The 25,707-nt window shown below is 37.3% G+C and overlaps 1 protein-coding gene across 3 annotated transcripts in view; it reads left to right on the forward strand.

Moving 5' to 3' along the window:
• Nucleotides 1–25,707, forward strand: part of POU6F2 (POU class 6 homeobox 2) — a 322,297-nt gene that overhangs the window by 41,961 nt on the left and 254,629 nt on the right. For 2 of the 3 annotated variants that reach the window (XM_061997035.1, XM_061997036.1), the window contains exons 1-2: nt 14,330–14,347; nt 17,468–17,639. In XM_061997035.1, coding sequence (XP_061853019.1) covers nt 14,330–14,347; nt 17,468–17,639 — 190 coding nt within the window. Of the gene's footprint in view, nt 1–14,329; nt 14,348–17,467; nt 17,640–25,707 lie in introns of those variants that run through there. The other variant, XM_061997033.1, reaches the window with a different exon arrangement.

Below are 25,707 nucleotides of genomic sequence, written 5' to 3' on the forward strand. Positions count from 1 at the left end.
GTGCTCCCCTTCCTTTGCAATCTTGTTGCCTTAAATGAAGTGCTAAATTACACTTGCAAAACCCTAGTGAGGGCAATAGGATTTAGAATAGGTAACACTGAGGTCGTAACTTACTAATGATGTTAATATGGTACATGAGGCAGGAAGGAATCAACTTTGGACATTGTAGACTGAGTCTGTAGAGATAGTATTTAGTTTGAAACCCTGCAAACTTGAAGGCCTTTTGGGGAGAAAATCACAAAGCCATATTTCTCATTTTTACTTTTGTTGTCAGTGCAGTGCTTTACATTTTTTGTCACTGGATAATATTACAAAAAGTATTTCTTGCAGCATGTTGGAGGAGAAACACCTTTGGTCATAGAGCTTAGAAGGGACCATAATCATGTACAATTGTGCACTTCTGTGTTGTGAATTTCTCTGTCCAGCAGAACTTCAAATATCACAAATAGAAGAGCTTTTTCTACTTGTCTTCTCAGAAGAAGGTTGTAGTCTAAGCACTTGATTTTCTGGGGTTTTTTCCCCACTCTTAATGCCTATTATATGTGTTTCAATGTTGTTTTTTCCCTTTTCCTCCTATTTAGCTCTGTGGTTACCTTTGAGCAATTTTGCCTCCACTGCTGTACTCCAGCCTCACAAACTCTGATCATATAAGTGGTCCCATTGATTCCAGTATGTATACTTACTGCAGGGTTACATGCTTGAAGGACCAGTTTATACCCTTCAGACACAGACAAATGACTATCATTTCTTAAAGCCATAATTTAACCACAGCATAAATATAGCTTTGTTTTCATCAGTGCAGTTGAGTTCTGCTGTCACAATAAATTTAACATCTCTGATTGGGGTTCTTGTACTGCTTCAGTATGTTGTCAACTTTCTGTTAAAGACTCCTGAAGATGGGCACAGACACTAGTTTGTCTAGGAGAAGAAATCTTGTAGATGGAGTGATTGAACAGGTGAGTAACATGCTGAAACCTCTAAAACCCAGGGTTTGAAGCCAAGTGTAAGTGTTCACTTGTGCTGTTGCTTCTCAGTGTTACGCGTTTTCTTTGTTGTCTTCCAAATCACTGAGATATCATAGAAGCTACGAGTCTAAGTACTTTGAAAGTGTTACCTTACCTGTGCTAGTTGTTGTGAGGAAGAGAGGCTGAAATTAAGACTTTTTATTTAACTGCTCATCACAGATATGCATTCATTCACTCTTCTTTCTTTCCTGAGCTATATGAACCAAAATAGAACTAGTGGAAGTCTGCAGGAAGAAGTCTTCTTCAGAAAACAAGCCCAGTAATTTATCAGCTGTTTGTACTATTAGATCATTCATCCCTCTACTCCTATTACTACTTAGTTGCTGTGCTGGAATCAGCTTGGAGAGTGATGTAGACTCTTGTACACGTGGCCATGTAAGATTTCTAAGATCTTAAAGGCTTTAAACCTAAGGCAGGTTTTGATGTGATAAAGTCCAGGGAATTGCTACTTAAGCATGCAATTCATGTTAATGCACCCCAAACCCTGGTGAGTTGCTGATTAATCTAAGTGGGTTATAGCCTAGCCCCTCAGTAGCTTTTCTTTAGCTGATACATGGAACAGAATTCACTTTTTCTTTGCATTTAGTATATGGTCCTAAAAAACTGAAAAGCAGTCCAGCTTTTTCTTTTTTTAATCATTGTGGATTTAGATTTTGTCCTTATTTTATTAACTTCTGTTCCATACAACACTTGGCCTTAGAATATAATGAAAGTGATATTCTCTGCTTAATCCTTATATTCCTTTAAAACTGGCATTACTCTTTCTTCTTTCATTTATTTTTCTGTATATCAAAGTATATTCCTTTCAGACTTCAAGGCTTGTGAGTTTCTAGACTTCTCACCTGGAGAGGTAGGTTTTGAGTCCAACAAATTTGGTTTTGTATGTTAGGATTTGAAGCTGAAAGATGAGGGGAAAAGGGAAGTTTGAGAACTGCTGGTAGAAGAGTCCAAATAGTGTTGTTTATGTAGATGTTATAGGTTTGGGTTATTTTCCACTAGAGTTTTGTGCACTTTATAGAATCGTTACAGTTGGAAAAGACCTTTAAGATTATCAAGTCCAACCACTAACCTCACACTGCTAGGCCCATCACTAAACCATATTACTCAGCACCTCATCTATGTGTCCTTTGAATGCCTCTAGGAATGGTGACTCCACCACCTCCCTGGGCAGCCCACTCCAATGCTTGATAGAAGTAGTGTGAAGATCTGTGGTGCAACACAACTCATCCTTTGACCACGCTAAACATCTAATCTGAGAATATTTTGTGTTTTTGCAATATTGACTGCAAATAATTGTTTGTACAAGTGATTTGATTCTGTGTAGGAGTTATTGGTCATATCTTACTAATAATTCTGTGTATAGGCATGCAGGTGGGTTACTTTATATTCTCTTGGAAACAAGCAAATACTTTGTGATAGTCACTTAAGTAGTGTTATTGTGCCCCATATGAATATGCCCTACTTGTGAGCACAAAAATGGTAGTATGTTCTTATTGAAAAAGAGCTTTTCCCAAAACCATTGTGGCTGCTATTGCAATAATGGGATATCAAACAGGCAAAATTGTATGTGTTGTCAATGGCTACAATATAATTTCATTGACTTGCAATGTTTAAAGTGAAGGCCTGATGGTAAGCTTATATAAGATGTCACATTGAAATAATTGCCCACCAACTTGCTTTCCTGGCAAAATAGAACGTTTTAATATCCACTTGAATCGTGAGGACACTCTGGCCTGTGTGGAAACACAGATCAACAAGCGCAATTAAACATTCAGATACCATAGCATTAAGTACTTAAATAACCCAAAAAATAAATGGATGAAGTCAATGTGAGTAAAAGTAAATGAGAAACTTGATTTAAATCTTTTTAATTCAGAAGACAATTTATTGTCCTGTCCCACTTGTTTGGCTAGGGTGAGGTTAACTTTTAGATTCTCTGTGTGGTACCAAGAAGCAATGGCAATTAGTTAAGAGATTTAAGCAGACCACAGATTTAATCAAAACTCAGCAAAACTACAAAAGGTAGTGACTTGGCAAAACTTGTAACAATATTATTTTCTATATGAACTCAATGGAATTTACAAAAAATAGCAGTTTGGCAAAACTTACCCTCATTTATCAAAAATGAAGCCAGAGACGGAGAGAAAATGAAAAAGAAACGTAGAGAAATAGGTGAGGGAGATCCAGTGATGATCTCTGCTGGTATGTGGCAGGAAATATTTGTTCAAATATGGATGCTATGGGATAATCCATTCATAGGTTTAGAATTTGGTCTAAAATGCAAACAGGCAGAAAAAAGAGTGATTTAAGTCACTGGTTTTACTCATCCGGAATGTAGCCAGTTCTACTTATTTGGTGTTTGCCTAAATCTCTTTGCTTATGCTTTCATTACTTCAAGATCTCTGTTCAACACTCCTCAGGCTACTCTGTTAGGTTGGAGTCAAGTGTTAAAGAAAGAAACCCATGTTTGGCTTCAGAGGAAGCACGTGAGCTGAATCTGTCAGGCGTGTGAGTCGAGCAGACCTGCCTGGCAGTGTGAAAAAGGGAGCTCAAGGAATGTCACAGAACTGTGGATGCTCTACTCAGTTTCCTAAATTGAAGTAGATCTGAGTCATTATACTGGGACTGGCTGCTTGCTTCATAGCAGCCTGTATGGTGTTGTGTTTTGGATTTGTAACTGGAGACTGTGCTGGTAACACACCAGTATTTTGGTTATTGTGGAGGAGTGTTTGCACAGTATCTGTGCTAGAGATGGGAAAGAAGTTAGGAGAGGACACAGCCAGGACAGCTGACCTCATCTGACCAAAGCAATATTCTGTATCACGTGATGTAGTGTTCAGCATTAAAAGCCAGTGGAAAGAAAGAGGAGACAGATGTTTATGGTTATGGTATTGGTCTTTCCATGTAGCTGTTATACATATTGAGGCCCTGCTGCCCTGGAATTGGATGGACATCAGTCACCTAATGGGAAGTAGTGAAAAAAAAAACAACAACCCTTATTTTGCTTCCATGTGCATCTTATGCTTCCCCTATAAAGAGGTCTCTATGTTGATCTACAAGTCTTCTCTCCTTCCTTCTGTTTTATCCTTATCCCATGTGAGAGAAGAGCAAGTGAACAACTGTGTGAGTGCTTGGCTATGGCCAGGATCAACTCACCGGAAAAGTGTGAAACTTCAGGAAGGAGAAACTGCTGTAACCACTTAAAAGAGGAATAAACGTGCTGGAAGGAAATCTGAGTAGGTTAAGGACTAAGAAACATCTACTCAGATTTTAAGATGAGTTGTTTTGAATGTCAAGTTAATAACTGCTTGGAGAAGTAGTATTACTGAGGAAACAGCAGTGGAAGAAAATGAACAAGGATAAGACTTGATAGTAGCACAGATGAGCTCTGAGCTACTTCTGTTTTACAGGGCTGTACTTTCCTGTCTTCCTTCTCTGTAATGAAGAGCTGCTTTTCTAATTCTTCTTGAGATCTTCAGACTGAGAGATGGAGGGCACATGATGTACTAGTGAGTAGCAAGACAGCAATGAAAAAGCATCTTTTGCTCCTAGAAGACCCTTTGAAGTTTCCTCAATGTTGAGTTTCCCAGGTAAAACCAAGATCTGCAGCAGCTCTGTTCTTTTTATGCTGCTTGATCCATTCTACTCCATTTCGTTTTTAAGAGCAGTGAAATGGATCAGAAGTGTCACCAGGTTAAGAAATGGGAAGATATTTTTGTTGTTGTAAGGATTCCATTGGTTAAGTATGCATAGCTTATTTGCTCAATACATATCTGGCAGAAAGGGACCTAAGGATGTTAATCAACAGCCATCTGAATGTGGGCCAGCACTGTGCCCAGGTGGCCAAGAAGGCCAATGGCACTCTGGCTTGTATCAAAAATAGGGTGATGAGCAGTCTTGAGGAGGTGATTGTCCCCCTGTTCTCAGCACTAGTGAGGCCACACCTCAAACAATGTGTTCAGTTCTGGACTCCTCACTACAAGAAGGACATTGAGGAGCTGGAGCATCTCCAGAGATGGGCAAGAAAGCTGGTGAAGGGTCTGGAGAACAAGTCTTATGAGAAGCGGCTGAGGGAGCTGGGGATGTTTACCCTAGAGAAGAGGAGGCTGAGAGGAGACATGATCACTCCCTACAACTCCCTGAAAGAGCGTTGTAGTGAGGTAGGGGTCAACCTCTTCTGTACTGTTTAAGTTGAAAACTGGTTATATATACTATAGAGATGAGGTGAGTTGCCCAACAATGCATAGAGGTTCAGTGGCAAAACTGAGCCTTCAAGGTGCCAATCCTTCTGTTCTAACCACCTGCTGGCAAACTTCCTCTCCCACAAAGGAAAAAAGATTTTTCATTAGAAGAGGACTAAAAGAGAGGGCAAAAGTGGTTTGAATGCTATTATACTCTCACCTGTACTGTTACACTCAAGCTGGATGAAGGAAGCCTAAGTGACTCTTTGCATACACAAAATTAACTTGCCAAATACACAAAATCAACTTGCATTCAGAATGATGCATGAAGGTAACTTATAGTGGGCAAATAATCACAGAATTGAGACTAGGATCAAAAATCCTATATTCTGCATTTCAGTGCTTTGTTTTTGTAATTTCGTACCACTCTGAAGTTGGTAATGGTTATTTTTATATTTATTTTTGGTATGCTAGTGTTTCCAGCCACAGATTTTAGTAACAGTATCCACACTGGTGCATGTGCTGTGGACATTTTGTAATCATACATATCGCAGAAAAAAACCTTTAAATTATGCAGTGTCTGTAAATATTAAACATTTGAAAGAAACTAATGTTGAAAAAAATCATAATTCTTTACCTTCTTCAATGTTTTTTTTTAGAAAAGTAATTTAAGACCAATAATATTATGAAATTGTTTATGTTGGCCTACACTTTTTTGAAATAACTATATTTGCAGTTAACTATTGAAGTTTTGTTATTGTTTTCATTGACAAGATCAGGAAACTTGTGCAAATCTCTGATTTTTTCATGAAGAGAATTGAATATGTGTTTGCCTCTGTAGCAGACATCACTGGGGACAGAATGAGGACTGCTAGAAACCTTTTTATGTATGCAATACATGCACACACATATGTATATGCACATATATATGTATGTGATAAATAGCAAGGCCTTTGGACATATTTTTTTCCATTGTTGGAAGTGGAAAGGAATCACCCACACTTGTTGACTATGACGAAGAGAGTGGTGGCAGTTAATTGAGCAGTGCAATGATCTTGTCTAGTTTGCAAATAACAGACATAAGCAACAAAGTGTTGCTATAGTTGGATGTTTTGTTTTACTCTCTGATCAACTTTTCTGCCTTAAAATATTGTTTGTTTAGAAGGAGTTTCCTTAATGAATAATAGGGAACCAATGGCAGACCATTGTATAGCATCTCTTTTTGTTGAAAAAACCCCATCAACAACAAAATACCCCACCAAGACAAAATATACTCCCAAATCAAGCTGTATCTAATAAAGAATAGAATTGTCTGTGGTGGAAAATACTAGCTGATCTGAGAAATGCTGCGTTCATTGTTTATTTGTAATCCAGTTACTGTAATTGCTGCTAAAATGACCAGAAAGTGCTATGCTGTTTTCCTATTGTAAGGCATTAAACAGAAAAGGTGCTGTTCTGTTGCTCTGAATTAAAGTGTTCCTCCCCTATGTCCAACATATAATACTGTTACTGTGTGTGCTGTGTGACATATCCTACCCAAGCATAACAAATGAAATATTGGGAGATTGTAAGCATACCTGCAACTTCCAGAAAAGTAAGACCATTGACAGAAAGGTGAAGCACCCTTTGGGCATCATGTTCTTAAGGAAAATCAAATCCTTAGGAAAATTTAACTAGAAGTGTGACGCTATGTAATAGTTAAAGGCATGCTGAATTTGGAATACATTTAATTAGAAATTAGGATGTTGTGATCTACAATGTGAAAAGGAAGATGTGGTACCTAGGTGGTGATGAAGACCTGGTATGAAGAAAAGTAACCCTGATGATCCTCTGTAATGATTAAAAAACAATTGCACTCATTTATCAATGGGAAAGGCTTGGATAATATAAAAAGCATAACGTTATTGATCTGTAGTATTTGTGGCATTAAGTATGTTTAGCAGTTACAACAGCAGATTTTGCTGTCAGATGAGCTCAGCGTGGGAGAACCATAGGAAAACTGTTTGGGATACTTACTCTTAACCTGGGACCTGCACATTTTATGGCAATGCATTTGTATCTGGCAAAAGAACATTTTGTCTGTGAGACAGTTTAGATGAATCTTTCTGTTTCTTCAATAAATGGACATTATTGCTATTTTGTTCTATGTATAGAGTAGATACAGGGAAATCTGAGAGTTCACCCCTAGAATGTATAGTAAAAGTAGAAATGACATGAAAGAGGTAATTTCCTTTACTTTCCATGAGAATTGAAGCATGCTATATTAAGGCAAGTACCATGAAGAGCACCCATAAGAGCTGACCACTTTGTTAATCACCTAATACACAAAATCAAGGCTGAGCTATCCTAAGTTTGTATGCAGACTTTGGAAGCCTTCAATCTTGTTTAGGAAAAAGAATTCAAGGCAGACCTTCTCACTTGCTTCAAGCTGACAAAAACCAACCTGATATTGAAATAAATATTGTCCAAGCAATTGTGATATTCTAGTGAAATCCTGACTTGTCTGGTTTGTTATACCCCTATTTATAAAGCATTTTCAAAGGTTCACAAAAGTATATATATACACACCTGGTTTCCAAATGGTGTTGTGTTACAGATCACAACTGCTTTAAAAAATTTCATTCAAACCAAGAGTTGGATGAAACTGGAATTAGAACCACTTCAACAATCTGAAGAAAAATTTTCACTAGAAAAGATTGTTTTGTTGCACTAAAACTGATAAGTCCTCATTTCAACTAATTTTCTTTTGAAGGTGTTACTTTGTGTGTCTTTGGAATTTCTGATGAGAGCCGGAGATCACCCATTCAGAAACAGAAAGTGACTTTCCCCATTTGGTTAAGTTCAAGTCTGGTTACAGACAGACCTTGATTTGTATTTTCCTAGATCAAATGCAAGTGATTGAATTAACTGCTGAGCTAAGTTACTGTTTAACTCATGCTCTGCTTTTCAAAAATTCAAGTTAATGGTTTCTTTGGTTTACAACTTACAAATCCTAACACGTTACATAAAATCAAGTTTTTGTTTAACTATGACAAGAAGAGAACCTTTCAATTGCTTTGATTCTCTTGTATTTTGCCTAGACAAGTTTCTCTCCTACATGATCAATACTGAAACAATATTGTAAAGTTTGGTTTTGGTGGGGTTCTAGATGTGCTATTTTCTAAAAAAAAAAAAAAAAGCAATTTGAACTGAATGCTAGCTTTGACATTTCTTTCTACAGAGTATTTTCCAGTGTATACACAGCAGAAAAACACTGATAAATAAAAATATAGAGAAACTGTATATGATGCCATCCAGTAACAGGACAAGGGGTAATGGAAAGAAAATGTAATACAAAAAAATACATTTAAACATAAGGGAAAACTATTTTACTGTGAGGGTGACAGCACTGGAACTGGCTGCCCAGGGAGAGTGTGAAGTCTCCTTCTCTGGAGATTTTCAAAACTCGCCTGGACGTGTTCCTGTGTGACCTGACCTAGGTGGACCTGCTTTGACATAGTGGTTGGACTAGATGTTGTCTAAAGGTCCCTTCCAACCCCTACCATTCTATGATTTTGAAGTTCCAAAGGCCATTTATGACCTGCTAGTCTTCTTCATGTTGAGCAGAAGGATTACTTTGATAAGAGGATGCTGGAAGTTCTAGAAGGAACTTTTAATGTATGTATGAAGATTGTTTGGAAAGAGAAGCCTGTGCCCCTTCAAAATAGGAATTGAGCAGCTTAAAAAAAAAAAAAAAAGGAAAGTTATGGAACTGGTAGGCTTGTGAAAGAGCACTCAGGAAAATAATACAATAATTTGTTAATTAGGACCATGTTTCCTTTGTCAGTGTGGAGACTGAAACAACTCTGTGAAATCATTTTCAGGGTGAAGGAGTTTTTGTTTTGATAGCAAATATCATTTAGACAGCTACCCTATTTGTTTATAACATTAGGGAAAAATGGTATCTTTTTCCCCCTAAGAATTTTAATACCTTTATGGGAATGTTTCATTTTTATTCTTTTTTAATGGAAGACAATATCTTCCTCTTCATAATGGAAAGTTTTTCAAGTGTTCTGATGAATTTGCCCCACTGTATTACAAGTCTTAGAAAATCCTAGTTATTCTTACAGGCTTATAATTTTCTGGATGATTTCTTATGTTTGACATGGCTCCCTGCAGAATAAAATTGACAGAGCAATGGGAGTCATCCACTGCTGCTATGAAGAAAATGTGTCAAAGTCTTAGTCCTGATAGGGACCATCTTCTTATTTCAGATTTAGTCAACCTCCTAAATAATTTTCTTTTGGTCATCTCATTTTGGGAGACCAGATGTCAGAAGAGTAGGAAATATGTTGGTTTGAGTATCTTAAAGGTCTTTTCCAACCTAAATTATTTTATGAAATTAATGGGAAAGACTCTTGAAGAATTTTTCCACCATGTTGGCTCCAGTCAAAAGTGTTCTTGCCTGTTCCTCTTTTGTCCTGTCATGATCTGTAGGACCTGACCTGGTTTCTAAAAAATGGGATTAGCTTTTTTTTTATGGCTATAAGAATCTTTAACTAGAAGGTGGCTTTGAACGTTCTCTTGCCACTTTCAGGACCTTTTCTTTTTCCCTGATGGCTGTGCACCATTACCTGTCATGTGTTTTGAGATGCATGGTAGCTTCCTAGACTATCAGCTTCTCTGGCTCTTGACTTCTGTATGTATCCAAACTTCTGCTACTTGTTCACAGGTGAACAAGTTCCATTTCAGTTAGAATGTCATTTAAATGGCAAACCATTGCAAATGGGCCAAAATTACAACTCTTGTTATCCTAGTTAATAGAGGAAAACTGTATATAGCTTCACCCTGTACATGACAGAGAGCTCTAAAGATGAAAGGGTTTGCAATAAGAAGAGCAGAGTGATTCTTAAATCAGGTTAATATTTGGATCGGGAGCATTGAGGTTAACTCCAAGAGTTGAATGCAATGTTTAGAGTAGTAAAAGTAGTTTTAGCTTTTATGCTCTATATACTCTGGCATTAGTGATTTGAGTCATATAAGTCAGGAAAAACACAATCTGGAACTGGCTAGGAAAGGAAGACTCACATGTATGAATCCAGAGACGGCTTCTCTGGACCAGAGATGCAGCAATCGCCTACAATGGTTTAGTTGTTCCTCACTTCTTTCTATGGTGAAATCAACATCCTTTGCCTTTCTATCCTGTCTGAAGCATGAATGCAGCATGTCTTCTGGGGTACTTTTAGAGCACAAAACCCGAGTTGATTTTCAAATAAGTATTGACCTAGCCTTTTAATACTGTGCAGCTGCAGTGTGCATATTCTCATCCTGCAGCCTCCAGTCAGCATGTTGCAGAACAACATGACTAGAAAATTGGCTAGGACTTCTCTTGTGAACCTTTCAGCTTGCTCTCAGTAGGAGTAAGAAATATGTGAAACATTTTCAGTAGGGGAAAAAAGTTCAACAGGAGGGAAAAATACATTTAGTGAGGTAGATTTTTGTATGATTTCAAAACACGTTGTAGGATCTTAATCTCAAGACAGCAATTAGAGAGACTTTGCCACATAAAACTTAGTCTAAAAAAAAAGTTTAATTCAAGTTTAAGATTTCTAAAGCTACAATAAAAGCCTCCATGAGTTCTGAAACCCTCTTTTTCAGTCAAAAGCTGTAATACTAACCATATCACAGAATCGCAGAATAGTGGGGTTTGGAAGTGACCTCTAGAGATCATCCACTCCAAGCCTCTGCTAAAGCAGGTTTTCCTTGATCACGTCGCACAGGAACATATCCAGTGAGTTTGGAAACCTCCAGAGAAGGAGACTCCACACCCTCCCTGGGCAGTCTGTGCCAAGGCTCCCTCACCTTAACACCAAAGAAACTTTAATTTGTGTTTCAGTGGAACTTTTTATGTTCCAGCTTATGTCCATTACCCCTTGTCCTGTTGCTGGACACTACAGAAAAAAGTGTTGCCCCAGTCTACTGACATCCACCCTTTAAGTACTTGTAAGTGTTAATGAGTTCCCCCCTCAGTCTTCTCTTTTCCAGGCCAAACAAGAAGACCGTGGGACTCAATTTCCGAAGGACTTAAAATTACGTAAATAAATGGAAACCACCCTAACATTACTGTCTAACCTGAGAAGAATGTTTGAAAGAAAGTACCATGGCGAGTGATAGTGTCTCTAACTTTCCAAATTACAATGTTAATTAAAGATCAGTACTATTAAAAACTTGAGTATAATTAGGCACTGTTAGCTATGTTAGTTTTAAACTAGAAAATACTCCTTTTTAACTGCAACCTAGACACAAGCTGTGAAGATGAATATCACTGTAAAAACACAATGTCCAAAGTCACACTAATGTTGAGAAAATGGAGAACTGTCTTTTCAGCTACAGGGGTTTTCATGAGGCAAATGAATACCATTCCAGCTGAAGAAAAGTGTAGACTATTTTGGGTAATAATATTTAAATTGAGTGAGAAGAGCTTCAGATATATCAGCTTTTTGCTGTAACAGGAAAGAGAGGCAATACTGAAGATTTTAGTAAGTTAAATATAAGTAATATACATAAGTAAATATGTACTGCAGTAAATAGAAGTACAAGATCAAAGTTATGAAGGGAGATCAATGATCATATATCAGCACGCTGGTTTGTTTTGCTTAAAGAAACATCCATCTAAGGTTGGTGGTACAGATGGAGAAAATAATAAGGTTTTTCTCTAACTTTTTTTCCAGACAGGTGACAGCCAGTAGGTAGTAATGGTTGAAGATTAGTGGGGGATAAAAGCTTAAATCAAAGTAGTTTGCATAAACCAGACTATGTAACGATTAGGATGCAAATATCAACATATTAGTAACAGCAGATAAAACAATGTTTAAAGAAAAAAGAAGCAAAGAAGGTTGACTGTGAGAAATCATTATTGACTGGGAAAAAAACCTGAATACCTGTAGAAGCCACAAAATGAAGGAAGAAGGACTAGTTCCTAAAATGGATATAATGCTAAATTTCACTGGTACTGGACACAAAATAAATACAATACTTCCCCCCCCCCCCCCAGTAATGTCATTCTAATGTATTCCTCACTTGAAAACTAAAAGCTAAGTTATGTCTTACAATAGCTTTATCCAAGGTTGTGATGGTGTTCTGTCTTCATTGCAAAATTTTACAAAGCTACAATTTGAGTTCTTTTTTTTGGATAGACATTAGAATAATGAATGGATGGTAAAAATTTTATCTTCTTTGGTAGTATAGATGGAGTATTGGCTCAAACACATACACTGCATATGTCCTAAACAGAGGTCTGTGCAGGGTCAGAATCCTGGGGGGAGGCAGGATTTATTTTGCATTTAAACAAAAAAAAATCAGAAAATTAATTTCAAGCACTTCTAAGCCAGAGAAACAAAGTCTGGGCAAAGGAATTTCAAATGAAAGACAAAATAAAAGACAAAACAAAGGATCTCTTTTTTTCCTCCTAATTAGAGTAATTCAATTCAGAACAACAGTGTTTATGCTGTATTAAGTACAAAATTTAGACCAGTGGCTAAACCAGTGCATGAAGCCCTGTCATCACCCAAGTCCTACATTAAGGATAAAAGTAGTTTGTTCTCTCACATTTAGATTTCTGCCTAGGGCAGGTTTCACACAAAAACCGTATAGTTGCCTTTAAAAGCTGTCTTTGGTTACTAAATAGTTCTGCTTAGAAACTGTACCTTTACCCTCAAAGTGCTTTTTACACAGTGCTAAGTGTTCTCCTGTACTTCGTGTGGTGCTGCAGATAAGATGTTAAAGGTTTTGGCTTTTGAAGGAGGGTATGTAACTAGAACTGTAATTTGCATTTGCAAATCCACCTGATTTTTTACTGTTAGATTTATTTCAAACAGCTTGTTTAAGTTGTCAAGGAGTGGTAGAGCTGAACAAAGGTGTAACAGGTATTGCAGCTGAATTACAGGAGCTATAAGCCACCCTTAAGGGAGACACACAGCAGGGAGGACCACTTGCTGCACTAAACTGTCAACAAAATCTCATAGAAAACAGGCAAGTCTGGAAATACTAGTGCTAGTTGGACAAGAAATAGATGACAAGTATATGAGTATCTGCAAGAGATGCATGTAAAATTTGTCACTGCACGTGTGGTATATACAGGGGTTTTTTGAATAAGGGGATTGTAATTCCTTAGTTCTCACATAACTAGAACTTTACTCTTATGGTTATGCCATCTGAAATTCTGAAGCGTTATATCACTTCTATATACTCTTAGCTCTTTTTTAAAGCATATAAACCCTTTTTACAAACTTTATCTTGCTCATTTTTATGCGTTCTTACACTTTTCAATGCTGTATATGAGAAGCTGAAACTTTAGCGTGGTCATTTAATGGTCAATGGGAGATCCTGTGTTACATTGCAGTGTAACCTAACCTTTAACATCTTCCAAAATGCAAATGGTGAGTGTCAAGTCCACAGACTTGCAGGGTAAGGAGGAGAGAAGATCTTGATTACACTATCTTGTTTCGATGCACCCTCTCTAGTGCTGTGGGATTCTCTCTGGGCTGAGCTTTGTAGGTGGGCATAGGATGACGAGAGAAGGCTGCTAAGGCATAAAATCTACTCCAGGTTTGGTTTTATTTTTAGGAAGACCATTGAGAAATATAGGAATAACCCTTCCAGTCCCCAATGCCTTTTGCAGACTTTGGCCACTTGCTGCACATTGGAATTAGAATTTATTATGATATTTCTAAAAAGAAAAGTTTTCAATCATGCATAATCCACTGCAGAACAGAAACCTTCTTAAGTATGGAAAGTAAATGAAGGCCTGGACACAACCTGGAGTTAAAAAAAGCCTATTTTTCAAAAGTGTCTTTTTGAAGGAAACAAACCTTCCCTCAACCCATCATTTAAGTGATTTATTTAGTCTTCATGTAGACTAGAATTTTAGACAGTGCCTAATCTGTCTGCTTATAGAGAAAGTTGTCATTCATTCACCAGCTGACAGAGAGAGCTACCCTGGGGGTTAACTACAGGTTCTGGTACTGTCTGAGGGAGGGGGCAGCAGTTTGTTATTTCAGTTTTTACAGTCCCTGTCTCTGTTCTTGCAAAGCTGGTTTAAATTCACTGTTAGGAGTCTGCCTGGCCATGTGAGCGACTGTGCTGATGTGTGCTGTGGTGCAGGTCTCAGTGAAATCTTGCAGCAATGAGTTCCACAGGATTTCACTGCATACTCTTTGGAAAAGTATATTTTATTATTAGATTTATGATTTTCTCATTTCAGTGGAGGCCTCTTTTCTCCTCAGATGAGGTAGGGTGAGTAGTTCCTGATCTATGTTTCTCCCTGCCATTTATTATTTTGTATACTTTGATCATGCTCATTCTTATTCACTTTTTTCTGTAAACAATTCCAATCCTTTCAGTCTCTTTCTCATTCTTACTGCACATCTCTTTCTGATGTATCTTTCTCAGAAGGGCTAACAAGAAATGAACAAAGTACTCCAGATGAGGCCGAATTATTGATGTACGTAACAGGTAAAACCCTGGCCTCGTTGAAGTTTCTGGGAATTCACTGACATCTAAGGGTTGAGGTTTCTCCCAGTGCTGTCACATTTCCTACATTATTCTTACTCCCATTTTTCATGTATTCAACTTCAGAATTTGGCAGCTGAGACTTTAATCTAGAATCCTACTGATTCAGCATCCTCCACTGTTAGTCCTCAGATTAGCAGTGTAGCCTTGTGGACAGGATTAGTTCCCTCCCCAAAATACTTTAATGCAAATGGTCAAATTTTGTCCTGATCAGCATTTGTTATGGAACCACTCTTGATGTTAGTTTTGAAGACCTGAAACTGAAGACAGCAGCCCAAACTTTGAAACAACATCATTTGTGTTCACAGTGACCTTTAGCTGCAAAATCTGCTAAAATACATTATTTAGTATACAAAAGCAAACAAATACAATTTTATTCCTCGGTAAATGACTGGCCACAATGCAACATGAATGAGGCAAAACAAGTCCGAGGGGTTTCTTTACAGTGTCTGCAAAAGAAATCTGTGAACTTCTGTTTCCTCTCCAGAAACGTCTAAGAAATGTTCAGATTGTGGCTGGCTAATAAATACAGTAAATGAAATGTTAATAAATCACCAGCAATTTAGCCTGACAATAACATGGATTGACCACATTGATTAAATTGATTATGTTTCATATATTTACAATATGTAGACACAAGCCTAATTTATTTTCTGAAGAGTTCAAGGTAGGTATCACTGGTTTTTTTTAAAAAAAAATAAAAAAGGCAAACCAAAACAATGGAGTAATGTTTGTGGTTGCTATCTGCAATAATCTAATGCTGACAGAGAGCAGTATTTTATTTAGTAATTAACAGTGTAAAGGGGAGAGAAGCTGTCATGTTGGTTCTTAAGCTGGGGAATGTGATGAAAGATGATATCTGCGATCTCATCCTTTCCACTTGTTTAGGATTGTCAGGATGAGAAATGTCAGCATTATGAAAGCTCAGCTCTGCTCTTGATATGATAAAACCCTTCAAAAGCCAGTCTTTCTCTCCCTCTCCCCCCTCCTTTCTCCCTCTCCCTCTCGCACTTGCTTTTTTATTTATCCTGTTTTGTTAGATGGCAGAAATATAATTCTTTTCTTTCTTCCTATTATAAGCCACCATTTTTGTTTTATTATATGTTTCACAACCCCTAATGCCCCACTGAAAATTACCTTGTTAAATGACAGTGTTTCAAAGCCATGAATCCTTTCCACCATTCCCTCAGAGGTTTGAAACAGTCAACAGACTGTAAAGAATAAATAATAAAAAAGTATTGATTATTTTGATGACTGTGAGATTCAATTAAGTATTAATTTTGCCCTCCAGTGGACCTATCAAGGTATTCAAAAGGGAGGATTCGGCTCAGCTAAATGCGTGCTGAGTGCTTCAGCCTTAAATAGGGAGAAAATGTGTTTACCTACAGTATTTGAAGAGGAGTGCATTGATGCACAGAGTCCAATATTTAAGTGCTGTGCAAATTAAGCCCTGGTGACAGTGACATTGTTTTCAGCGATATGAGTATTGACTAAAGAAGTGCATTTGATGACAGCTTAAACTATTTGTATTGATTAACATTTTCATAGATTATCATGTGTCATATCAAATTCACTTTTCAGACATGAATACATTAAAAAACCCATAGGCAAACATCGACCAATGTGAGGATGGGACAGAGGGAACATGCTAACCAACCTACTTGCTCGCTGGTCACCTGTTCTCTGCATAAGAATCATTTAGGCATGAACTTTGCAATAAATAGCTGCCAGAGAGCGCAACAAGGTCACTTGTTCCTCTCCTTTTATTTAGGGCTTTTTTGTTGTTGTTGTTATTCTGGTTTCCATGCTGTCATGATATTAGTTTGCAAACGGAATATTAGAGTGTGCTTGGAAATAATACCTGACCCCCAAATGTCCTCAATGAGCAGAAGATAAAACAGATCCAAAACATCAAGAAAAAATTTTAATGTGCATATATATGTGTAATGGTTCATGGGGGATATAATATCCCAAACACAAGAATCATTGCAAACTCCATGTGTAAGTATCTTCCCTAATTTTATCTTTTTTTTTTCCTAAAAATGGTTTCTGTGTTTTTTTATTTTCAAAAGAAAAATGTGTGTTTGTGTGTGTTTCTGGACTTTTGGAGCATAGTATCCCAAAGACAGGAAGAGTTAGAAGAAATCTGTGTCTCTGAATGTCTGTAATAATGAAATGGCTACTTGCTGCTCTGTATTTTCATAGAAATGCTGGAGTGGTAGAAACTGTGTGTTTGATTTTGTTAATGTGGTACAGCTGAGGATGCCTCTTTAAATCACTGTGGAGTGCTCACAGGGCGCTCCTCTTCCGTGGCGCTGGAGCATACAGGAATTTCTTTTCTTACTACGTTAAGGACAGGGTGAGGTGTAAAAACATACACACACAAAAAAGCACATCCCACAATTAAAGCTATGTTGGTTATGTTGCTTTCATAGAAGTTTTTCTCCAAAGCAACCTGAATCTCTCACATGCTAGTTGAGCTTTAATAGGGTGGGGAGTAATGGAAAACTCATTGGATCTGTAATAGCTCTTCACTTGACTGCAGCCAGCAATAACAGCAGGAGCAGCCAGAGATAAGAGAGAGAGAGAGAGAGAGAGAGAGTGTATGTGTGTGTGAGAGAGAGAGGGAGTGGAAGAGAGAGTACACGCACACCAAAGCCTCCACTTTTTTTTTTTTCCCCTCACTCTTTTTTTTTTCACCCCCCATCCTAGGATCCAATGATAGCTGGACAAGTCAGTAAGCCCTTGCTGTCACTGCGGAGTGAAATGAATGCAGAGTTGAGAGGTGAGGACAAGGCAGCTACTTCAGACAACGAGCTGAATGAGCCCCTGCTTGCGCCTGTGGAATCAAATGACAGCGAGGACACTCCCAGCAAGCTCTTCGGTAAGTCTGTCTAGGTATTTCATTTCACTGCTACCATGTTGTCCGGAAGAGCAATCTCCCCTCGTTCCTTTTTTTTTCCTCTTCTTTTATTTTTTTTTCTTATTTTTTTTTTTCCCCCTCTTTTTTTTCTCTGTTTGCTCAGTTTACTTGTAAGTGTGAAGAAGTAGCTTGGAGCATGCAGGCGTACAGCCCTCTGCTCCCATTGCAACTGGTTACCAGAATGACATCGTCAGTCCTGAAAAAACTTTTGTCAACACTGAAGTTATTTTATGCACGTTGCATACATTTTATGGTTTCTTTTGATCCATGGTCTGTAATGTTAAAAAAAATAATAGGAGGAGGAATCATTTTCCTGGAGTAGTTTGTTAACATTTATTGCATTAGATACTGATGTGTCTCACGCTACCAGTTTCTTCTAAGACTAGATTAAACTGAAAAGTTACCATTTAATATGATAAAGATAAAGCTGGCTGAAGAATGCTGAAACATTCCCATAGAAAACCCTCTGTACTGAGTAAACAAAGGCTACCAAGGGTACTGCACATGGAGCTAATGTTTTTGGAATTTGAATTAGAAATTAAATACTTCTAAAGCCTGTGCAAAGAGAATTTGCCTTTTGCATTTTTATTTATTTGTAAATAATCAAAATTGTGCCAGTTTAGTGTAACCTTTCACAATCTAAACAAAAGCAGCGAGAGTGGCACTCCAACACAGACATCTGTCATTCAAACGGATGACACCCTGTAAGCCAACTCAAGCAACTCTGATCTCTAATCAGAAAAGGGAGCAGAGTTGTTGAGGCGCGTGCTTGAGTGATAGATGTTGATAGATGTCTGAGCTGGAGCAGCACTATATGGCACATAGTGACATTTTGGGTTTAGAGAGACTGCTCTCCTGAAGGAGTTCCTTTTAATTATTTCCACTGTGACTTGGGACAAACCTTAATAGAAACAGAGCATTTCCTTATTTTACATGATCCTATAGGTGGAAGTTGAAGGGAAAAAATTTTGTTTGAAGGGAATGCAGATTTAAGGGAGGGAGGGTGAGAGCCCATTTTCTAAGATTCAAGTTTTGATTTCATAATCCGTAAGGAAATCTCTAGCAGTGTTCAGATTTCAGTATTCAAGCTATTGTAAGAGCTGCAAGATTTCTTTAAACAAAAGAATACATCCAGTTTTCTTTTAAAATGCTCTTTACCCCTTACTAAAAGATACAGCACAAAATGTTTTACTAAACTTCACCGGAGCTATAGGAAAATAATAATAATTTAAAAATCCTAAAATTTAATTTCTGGATTACAGTAATGACCATGACTGACTATCACATCCATTTTTAAGCACCCCCTTTAGTAATCTTTGTTTCCATGGAAAGCATAATTTCCATTAGCAGCTTCAATGTTCAAAAAGCATATAATAATTGTTTTAGTCCATTTCATTCAGGAAAGAACTGTAACATCTAAAATTCAGAGGGCTATTGGTTGTCTAGAGTTATATAAATATCTTCAGCTGTGTTTATGTATGTTATTTGATCAAATTTTAGGATGCATCTATTAAATATTGCCAGGCAGATTCAAACCAAAACCAGAGTTTTAATTTGAAGACACAAAATGTCTGTTTGGTTGTTTGTTTTTAGATCAGACAAGTCTTGTAATAAAAGGCAGGATATTTTTTTGAGCCATTGTCATTTGGATGCTCTACAGTGATAGTGAAATATACACAGACACTTTCATTAGAGTTGCCGTGTGGGGTATAGAAATAATGTGCAACAATATCTTGTCTCCTTCTGAACTGCAAATGTAATTTATGTCCCTAAAAAGACTAACAAAAAAGCTACAAATTAATATGTTGTGCTGTTTCCATTGGTGGGTGTAAGATATTTGCTAGCCTAATTCTTACACTGTTAGAAAGATATTCCCAAGTAAACAAAAGTAGGTGAAATAGTTCAACTGCCTCAGTATGAACTTATGTACCATTGATGGTGTTTCTGTTACAATTACGACAGATACAACAGACCTTTTAGCAGCAGCCCCTGTCAATTAATTTTAGCAACTTTGAGAACATAAAAGAAAGGACAGTGAGGCTATCTTAATACATTCAAGGCTCAAACCGAACAGATTTGAAATAAAGATGGTTAGCCTTTATGTTACAGATGCATCCCTTAAGACAGATTTGAAGTAAACATTTTAAAGAATTAAGTGTATTTTTGTTTAAAGCTTTGATACATAAATATCTATATTCTATAACTGTTTGTTTAATGTTGTGAACAGCATGTTAGGAATGCATAGTTCGGGCCTTTCTTTGCAGTCTCTGAATTTTTTTGTGGACTTGCTGACATATGATGTACAGAGATTGACAATTTTCTCCTCCAACTTTCTTTGATGTGATCAAAGATAATAGTTTTCTTTTTCCAGTATAATGTTTAATCTATGCTGTGGGAAAATTTGCCCAAAATCTGTTTAAGTGGGAGAGGGAGGAGCATTGTAAAAAGTCAAGGGGAGGAGACAGGTCCATAGAAAACAAAGTTTTTCTACGCTGCTGCTTTTGTGGGTTTTTTGAGAAATTTGTGAAAAAACATGCACTGATTTAGTTGGAATGAATGACCAGCATTTGAATGTCTTGATGTTGGCAATATTTCTTGAGACTTGTTTTCATATAGATGAACAGAGTAGAATGATTAGATGTGAAGAGCTTTCTTCTTGCTCACTGGACATTCTGCTTAGCTTCATTTGATGGATGGGTTTGTTTCTGCAAGGACCTGCGTTGCTCACCTGTACCTTTTCCTAAAATCCACCTCCTTTTTCTCAGACTTCCTGGTTTTGGTATTTCATTGTATACCATAGAAACAATGGATATTTATTTTTTTGTTGTGGTAGCGGATAGCACAATTAATCATAAAAATGACACTTCTTCAACAGCAGTTCCTGCTGCAGGTGAGAAAAGGGCAGGAGTGCAATTAATTGTACTTATTTTTGACTTAGGAAGATAAAATTAAAACTTCTGTTTCTCTTATGAGTGCTTAGCTAGTGGTGACAAAGCAGGGGAATGCTACAGCTCCTTGGGTTTGAGAAATACCAGTATGAGCTGGGTTAAGTTTCTGATGATCTGAAATAGCTCCCACCTGAAACTGGTGCAGAGGTGTCTGAGAAGATGCACTTGGTCACTGCGGTGTAGTTCCCTGTGAGTGATGACAGGAGCATCTGTGATTAGAGGGGTTATGCTTGCTGCTTGTTTGCCTGCTTGCTTTCTTGTTGTTGGGGGTTTTTTTTGGGTTGGGTTTTTTTGGGGGGTTGTTTTTTATTTTTGAGTTTGTTTTTTTTTGTGAGAGAAAAGACTGTTCTGTCATCTACTGGTTTGTGTCTGTAGCCCTCTGCTTAACTGTTTATACCAGAAGACTTTCTGGAATCTGTGTACCTGCAGGCAAAAGACTTTTGATACTGAAACAATGTGAAACGAGAAAGGAGTAAAAAACATGGTGAAAAAATACTTTCTGAAGTACAAAATGTTGGTAACAGACTCTATTCTGAAACATACCAGCTCAGAAGTACAGTTTTGAAGTGTGGAGTTAGCACAGCTACCCCACAGCTAACTGTTTCTGCAGTTACAGAAATCCCAGTTTTGCAGAGCAGTATGAGGCAAAGTTGCATTGCAAAATATTTTCTGGCGTATTAGTGACTCTAAAATACTTGTGAGGCAGTATCTCCAATCTTAGTGATGTGATGTAGTTAAGAAACAGAGAAACTGAGTCTGGCTGACATTCCTGATTGTGTCATTTTCAGATCAACTTGTCTTACTCTGCAATATGCTTCAAAATAGAAACCCAGGGCAAATGCAACAGCTCTTACTAGAGAAAGGTTTTGCTGATGCTAGATAGCTTCACTTGAATAAACACATTGGGATTTGATCCTAAGTTAATCAGTCCTGGCTGCCATCTTATACGATGTCTTTGAACAAATTTAGAATAAGTTCTGAAGTATCTAAAAATCTTAGGTAAAAAGAAAACTCTCTTCATGTTTAGCTGTGTAATGTTACAGCTGTTGAGATTTGGAAGTTGGTATTGACACCAAGGATATGTCATGCATAAAATTCTCTGTACAGTAAAATTCCCAGGAAAAAAAGGAGCCTAATCCAAGCCTAAAAAGTCCCTGTAGCCTGAGGCTGGCTTTCCTGGAGTGAGATCCAGTCCTTAATTCATCCTTAATTGGAGACAATTTGTGGCATAATTAGACAACGGTAAAATGAAAGCCAGGAATGCACTTGCACATTAAGGTAATTTTACCGTATAACAAAAAGTTGATCCTTGAGCTTGTAGTTCTATGCATCTAACTTATTGAAATAAAGCTCTACATACGTAGTGAGCGTAAGACCAAGCCATTTGTGCTTCATTTGTGGAGTACAAATGTTTCCTATTTAATTTCAGGACAGAAAAAAAACCCCAAACAACTAACTATTTTTGCTGGCAAGGCTTTGTTCCAGTGAAATTAAGTCTTAGGTTTCCTGTGCTGGGTCTGAAGACTGTGGCTTTATTTGGTTCACTACCAAGGGGGTATTTTTGTTTTTCATAGTGCTGTGTATGCTGGAAATACAGAGTGGTGATATGTGAGTTAAATGAATCTGCACGCATTTCCATAAACAAGGGTTTATTTCCAGACCTCTGTGTTGGCTTTGGGGTTTTGTTTTCCTTTCCCTTGTTCTTACAGATGTTTCAGAACTGTGTGCATCTTTCTATAGAGACATAAACATATATGCTGCAGTGGAACAGGGTAGAAGGTTTTTTTCCTAGCTGATTGTATTTTGATAGTAAATCCCATGTATTTCTCTTTAAAGTAACATACATTATCTAATTTTTATTTACTTTTTTTTTTAAAACAGAAGTTGCCTTAATTAGAATTTATGGCACTGGAGTCATTTCTGTTACAAAGGATCAAGGACTAAATTGTCTTTTACCTCTTGAGACAGTGGTCTCTGCAGGTCAGAGCAGAGGTCATTGCCAGGTTGCTGTGAGGAAGCTCCCATTATCATCATTAACAGTGTATCTAGCCTGTGGGGGGAAAAAAAGACCTTCAGACTAAGAGCTTCCCTTTCATCAGTGTATTTAAGGATGATTCTCAGCATTTTGGTTATACTCTCCCATTTTAAAGGCCTAAAAGATCTCTGCCTGTCAGGAACACTTTGATAAGGTTTGATAATTTCAGTGAAAGCAATCAGCATGTGTTTGTTACTCTTGCTGCATTTTCAAGTTCTAGTAGATATTTCTATTCTGATAGGGAAGTTCATGGCCCAAACGGTCTCAGTATTAAAATCAGAGCTACCTTCTACAAGCAGCAAACCTTTGAGACATTTTTAATCTGCATACAAATATTCTTGTCCCTTCACATAATTTTATTCAGTAATTTCCACTTTGTGGATGCTTTGTTCGGAGACACTGTCAGTTATCCATGCAATCTGTAAGGGCCACAGGACAGATCCTGCTGGTGCTTCAGTGTGTGGTGCTTTTATTAAAGCGAGTAACCTGTGGATTAGGAGCACTGTGTCATTACAGAGCCTGTGTAAATGAGGAATGTGAACGGGTGGCATGTTTACAGAACCAGATCATAATACAGGCTTGTAAACCCATTTTTGAAAATGCAGTGGCATCTTGATGAATTAACAATTCAAAGAACCTGAAGATCTGGCTATGTGATTGATTGATTGTTATTTCTGAGGGATATGTTTGACATGAGCATTTTTAAACAACTGTTTACAAACACTTAGGGACATGAGTAACTACTGTGAATAATGTTATTGTCTGATTCTTTGCCAGAGTTCTTCCTGAAGTCAGTGGGGAATGCACTTACGAATAGGGAGTAAATGCCCATTAAAGCCTAAAAAGATGTTATGACTATTTAAACACAAAGCCTGTTCAGTGATAAGACAGAAAATCCATCCTTAGCTCACTGATCCTGCTGTGCCTAGGTACTGCAGGAAGCTCAGGCACTGGTGGCACTGATGCCAGCATGTATATTCCAACTCTGAGGAAGCTGGAGTCCTACTCCTGTAACATTCAATGAAAGTAATATTGGGCTGATAAAGGGTAAATATTGCAACTCCACTTATAAATTCCCTAGCTTACATGGAAATAAGTGTCTGTTACTGCTGCTCTTGAATTGTACAAAGACAGCCTACTTAAAAAAGCCAACAAACAACAAAAGCTATTCTGAGCAGGGAGAAAGTTAATTGTGGGGTTTTTTAAAAGACAATTCTTTTTGTTCTCATGAATTTCTAATTACTTCTTTGCTAATATTTTTTTTTTAGTGAAGTGTATTATGTGTTTCTTAAATGAGGCTTGAAGTCTGATTTTCTGTATTTACACAGAGACTAACTAACATTAGAGACGGGAGGGAAAAAAAAAGGATGAAATCCAGTTCATTTTTAATTAGTTAATCTTTCTTCTCCCTGCCTTTGAAGTTATAAAAATAACAACAAACTTGTTTAAAAGCAACATAAATGGCTGGCTGTTTCAAAAGGGACTTTCTGGCTACTAGACAGTAAACAGGTAATTTGTGAAAGAACTGTTACTTTCTTTGATTGAGATCCTTGCCGGTTTGTGTTTTGAGATTAATAATAGATCAGACACTTGCACATTAAAAAGGAAGCAAACGTAGAAAAGAGAAGGAAAGAGGATTGGATGCTTCTATAGGACTTCACACGATTAAGCAAGTTGTCCATAGAAATGTGCGGGTGAGGCAGATGGAGGCCAAGTGAGATTGCTCAAATGTGCACATGGCACCTCTTAACACCTCTCTTGATTTCCCTATGCTAAACAAAGAGATAGCAAGTGCTTATACCAAGCTGGCACCCTGTCAGGGGGCAATCTGTATAAAGTTTCCTACTGTCAGGTTAATAAATTTTTTAAAAATATCCAAAGGCAGAGGTAGCTGTAGGAAGCTCATAGTAACAGTTGCCATTCTCCTGTGGATCATTTTTCCCTTTAATATCCTATATAGCACTTGGTTTTCCTTATTGTGTTGTCTTCCTAGGTTTGTTTTTCTGACATCTGTGGGTTCTATTTTGTTTTAATTATTTTTTTCCTTCTAAGCTGTTTCTTCTGTGGCATCTGTCACCTCAGGTCCCTTTTTGGGGGGCTGGGACAGAGGATGTGAGGATGGGAAGATCAGCTTTATGACTTCTATACCTTGATTTGTGTATTCAGTATATTTCTCCCATTAAGGGTTTATTTTCTAACTTTTTATGAGACTACCACAATTACTACCAAGATAATACTATTTTGCTAGTTACAAAATCATTTCTGATGAGCTCGATGGTGGAAGTTGCATTAAAATGACAACTAAATGAGGAAATTAATGCTGAACAAGGGCAAGAGCAGAATACAACAAAATGTGTCAATTTCTGGGTTTCAACAGGAATACTATTTTTATCATGGAAACGGTTTGATATTTGTTAAAGTCTCATTTTTCTCTTTTTCCACCATACAAAAATCAAAATCAATATCAGTATGAAACAAAGGAAGATTTGTATTGTGACGTGTCCTGCCTTATGTTGTGATACTGCTTTGATGCTCTTGGACGAAGGAATAAGCCCTTTTACTTTGAAAGCAGAGGTCATCTAGAGAAGAGTAGTACTTCATCCTGTCTGGCTAAATAAAACCTGCTGTTTTCAGAGAGATTGAAATTGAGTTCATTCTCTAGATATTCCAGGGATATCTACATCTACCAAATCAATGCACAACCCAAGCCCTAGATATTCTGAAACTTGTTTAACACTAAACTACTGCCTGTCTATTCCTAAAAGTAGGTTTAGTTTTTAGTTTTCAGTTTAGTTTTTAAGATTTTTGGGTTTTGTTTTAGAACATACAAGAAGAGTGGGGAAAGTGGGAGTTTTGGTTTTCTTATCAGATGTTGGTGTTTTCAGAAAGGCAAACCATCACTTTAATTCCTGAACAGTTTGAAGTTAAGGAAAATGTCACATTTCAGAAAACAAGGCAATCTTGCTATTGTGTTTAATATATGTATAAAAGTTATCGGCCAGTATGAGTGGAATAGGATGTAAATTATTTTAATGCAATAACAAAA

The sequence above is a fragment of the Colius striatus genome, chromosome 5 (genome assembly GCF_028858725.1).
Source record: "Colius striatus isolate bColStr4 chromosome 5, bColStr4.1.hap1, whole genome shotgun sequence".
In the NCBI taxonomy this organism is placed as follows: domain Eukaryota; kingdom Metazoa; phylum Chordata; class Aves; order Coliiformes; family Coliidae; genus Colius; species Colius striatus.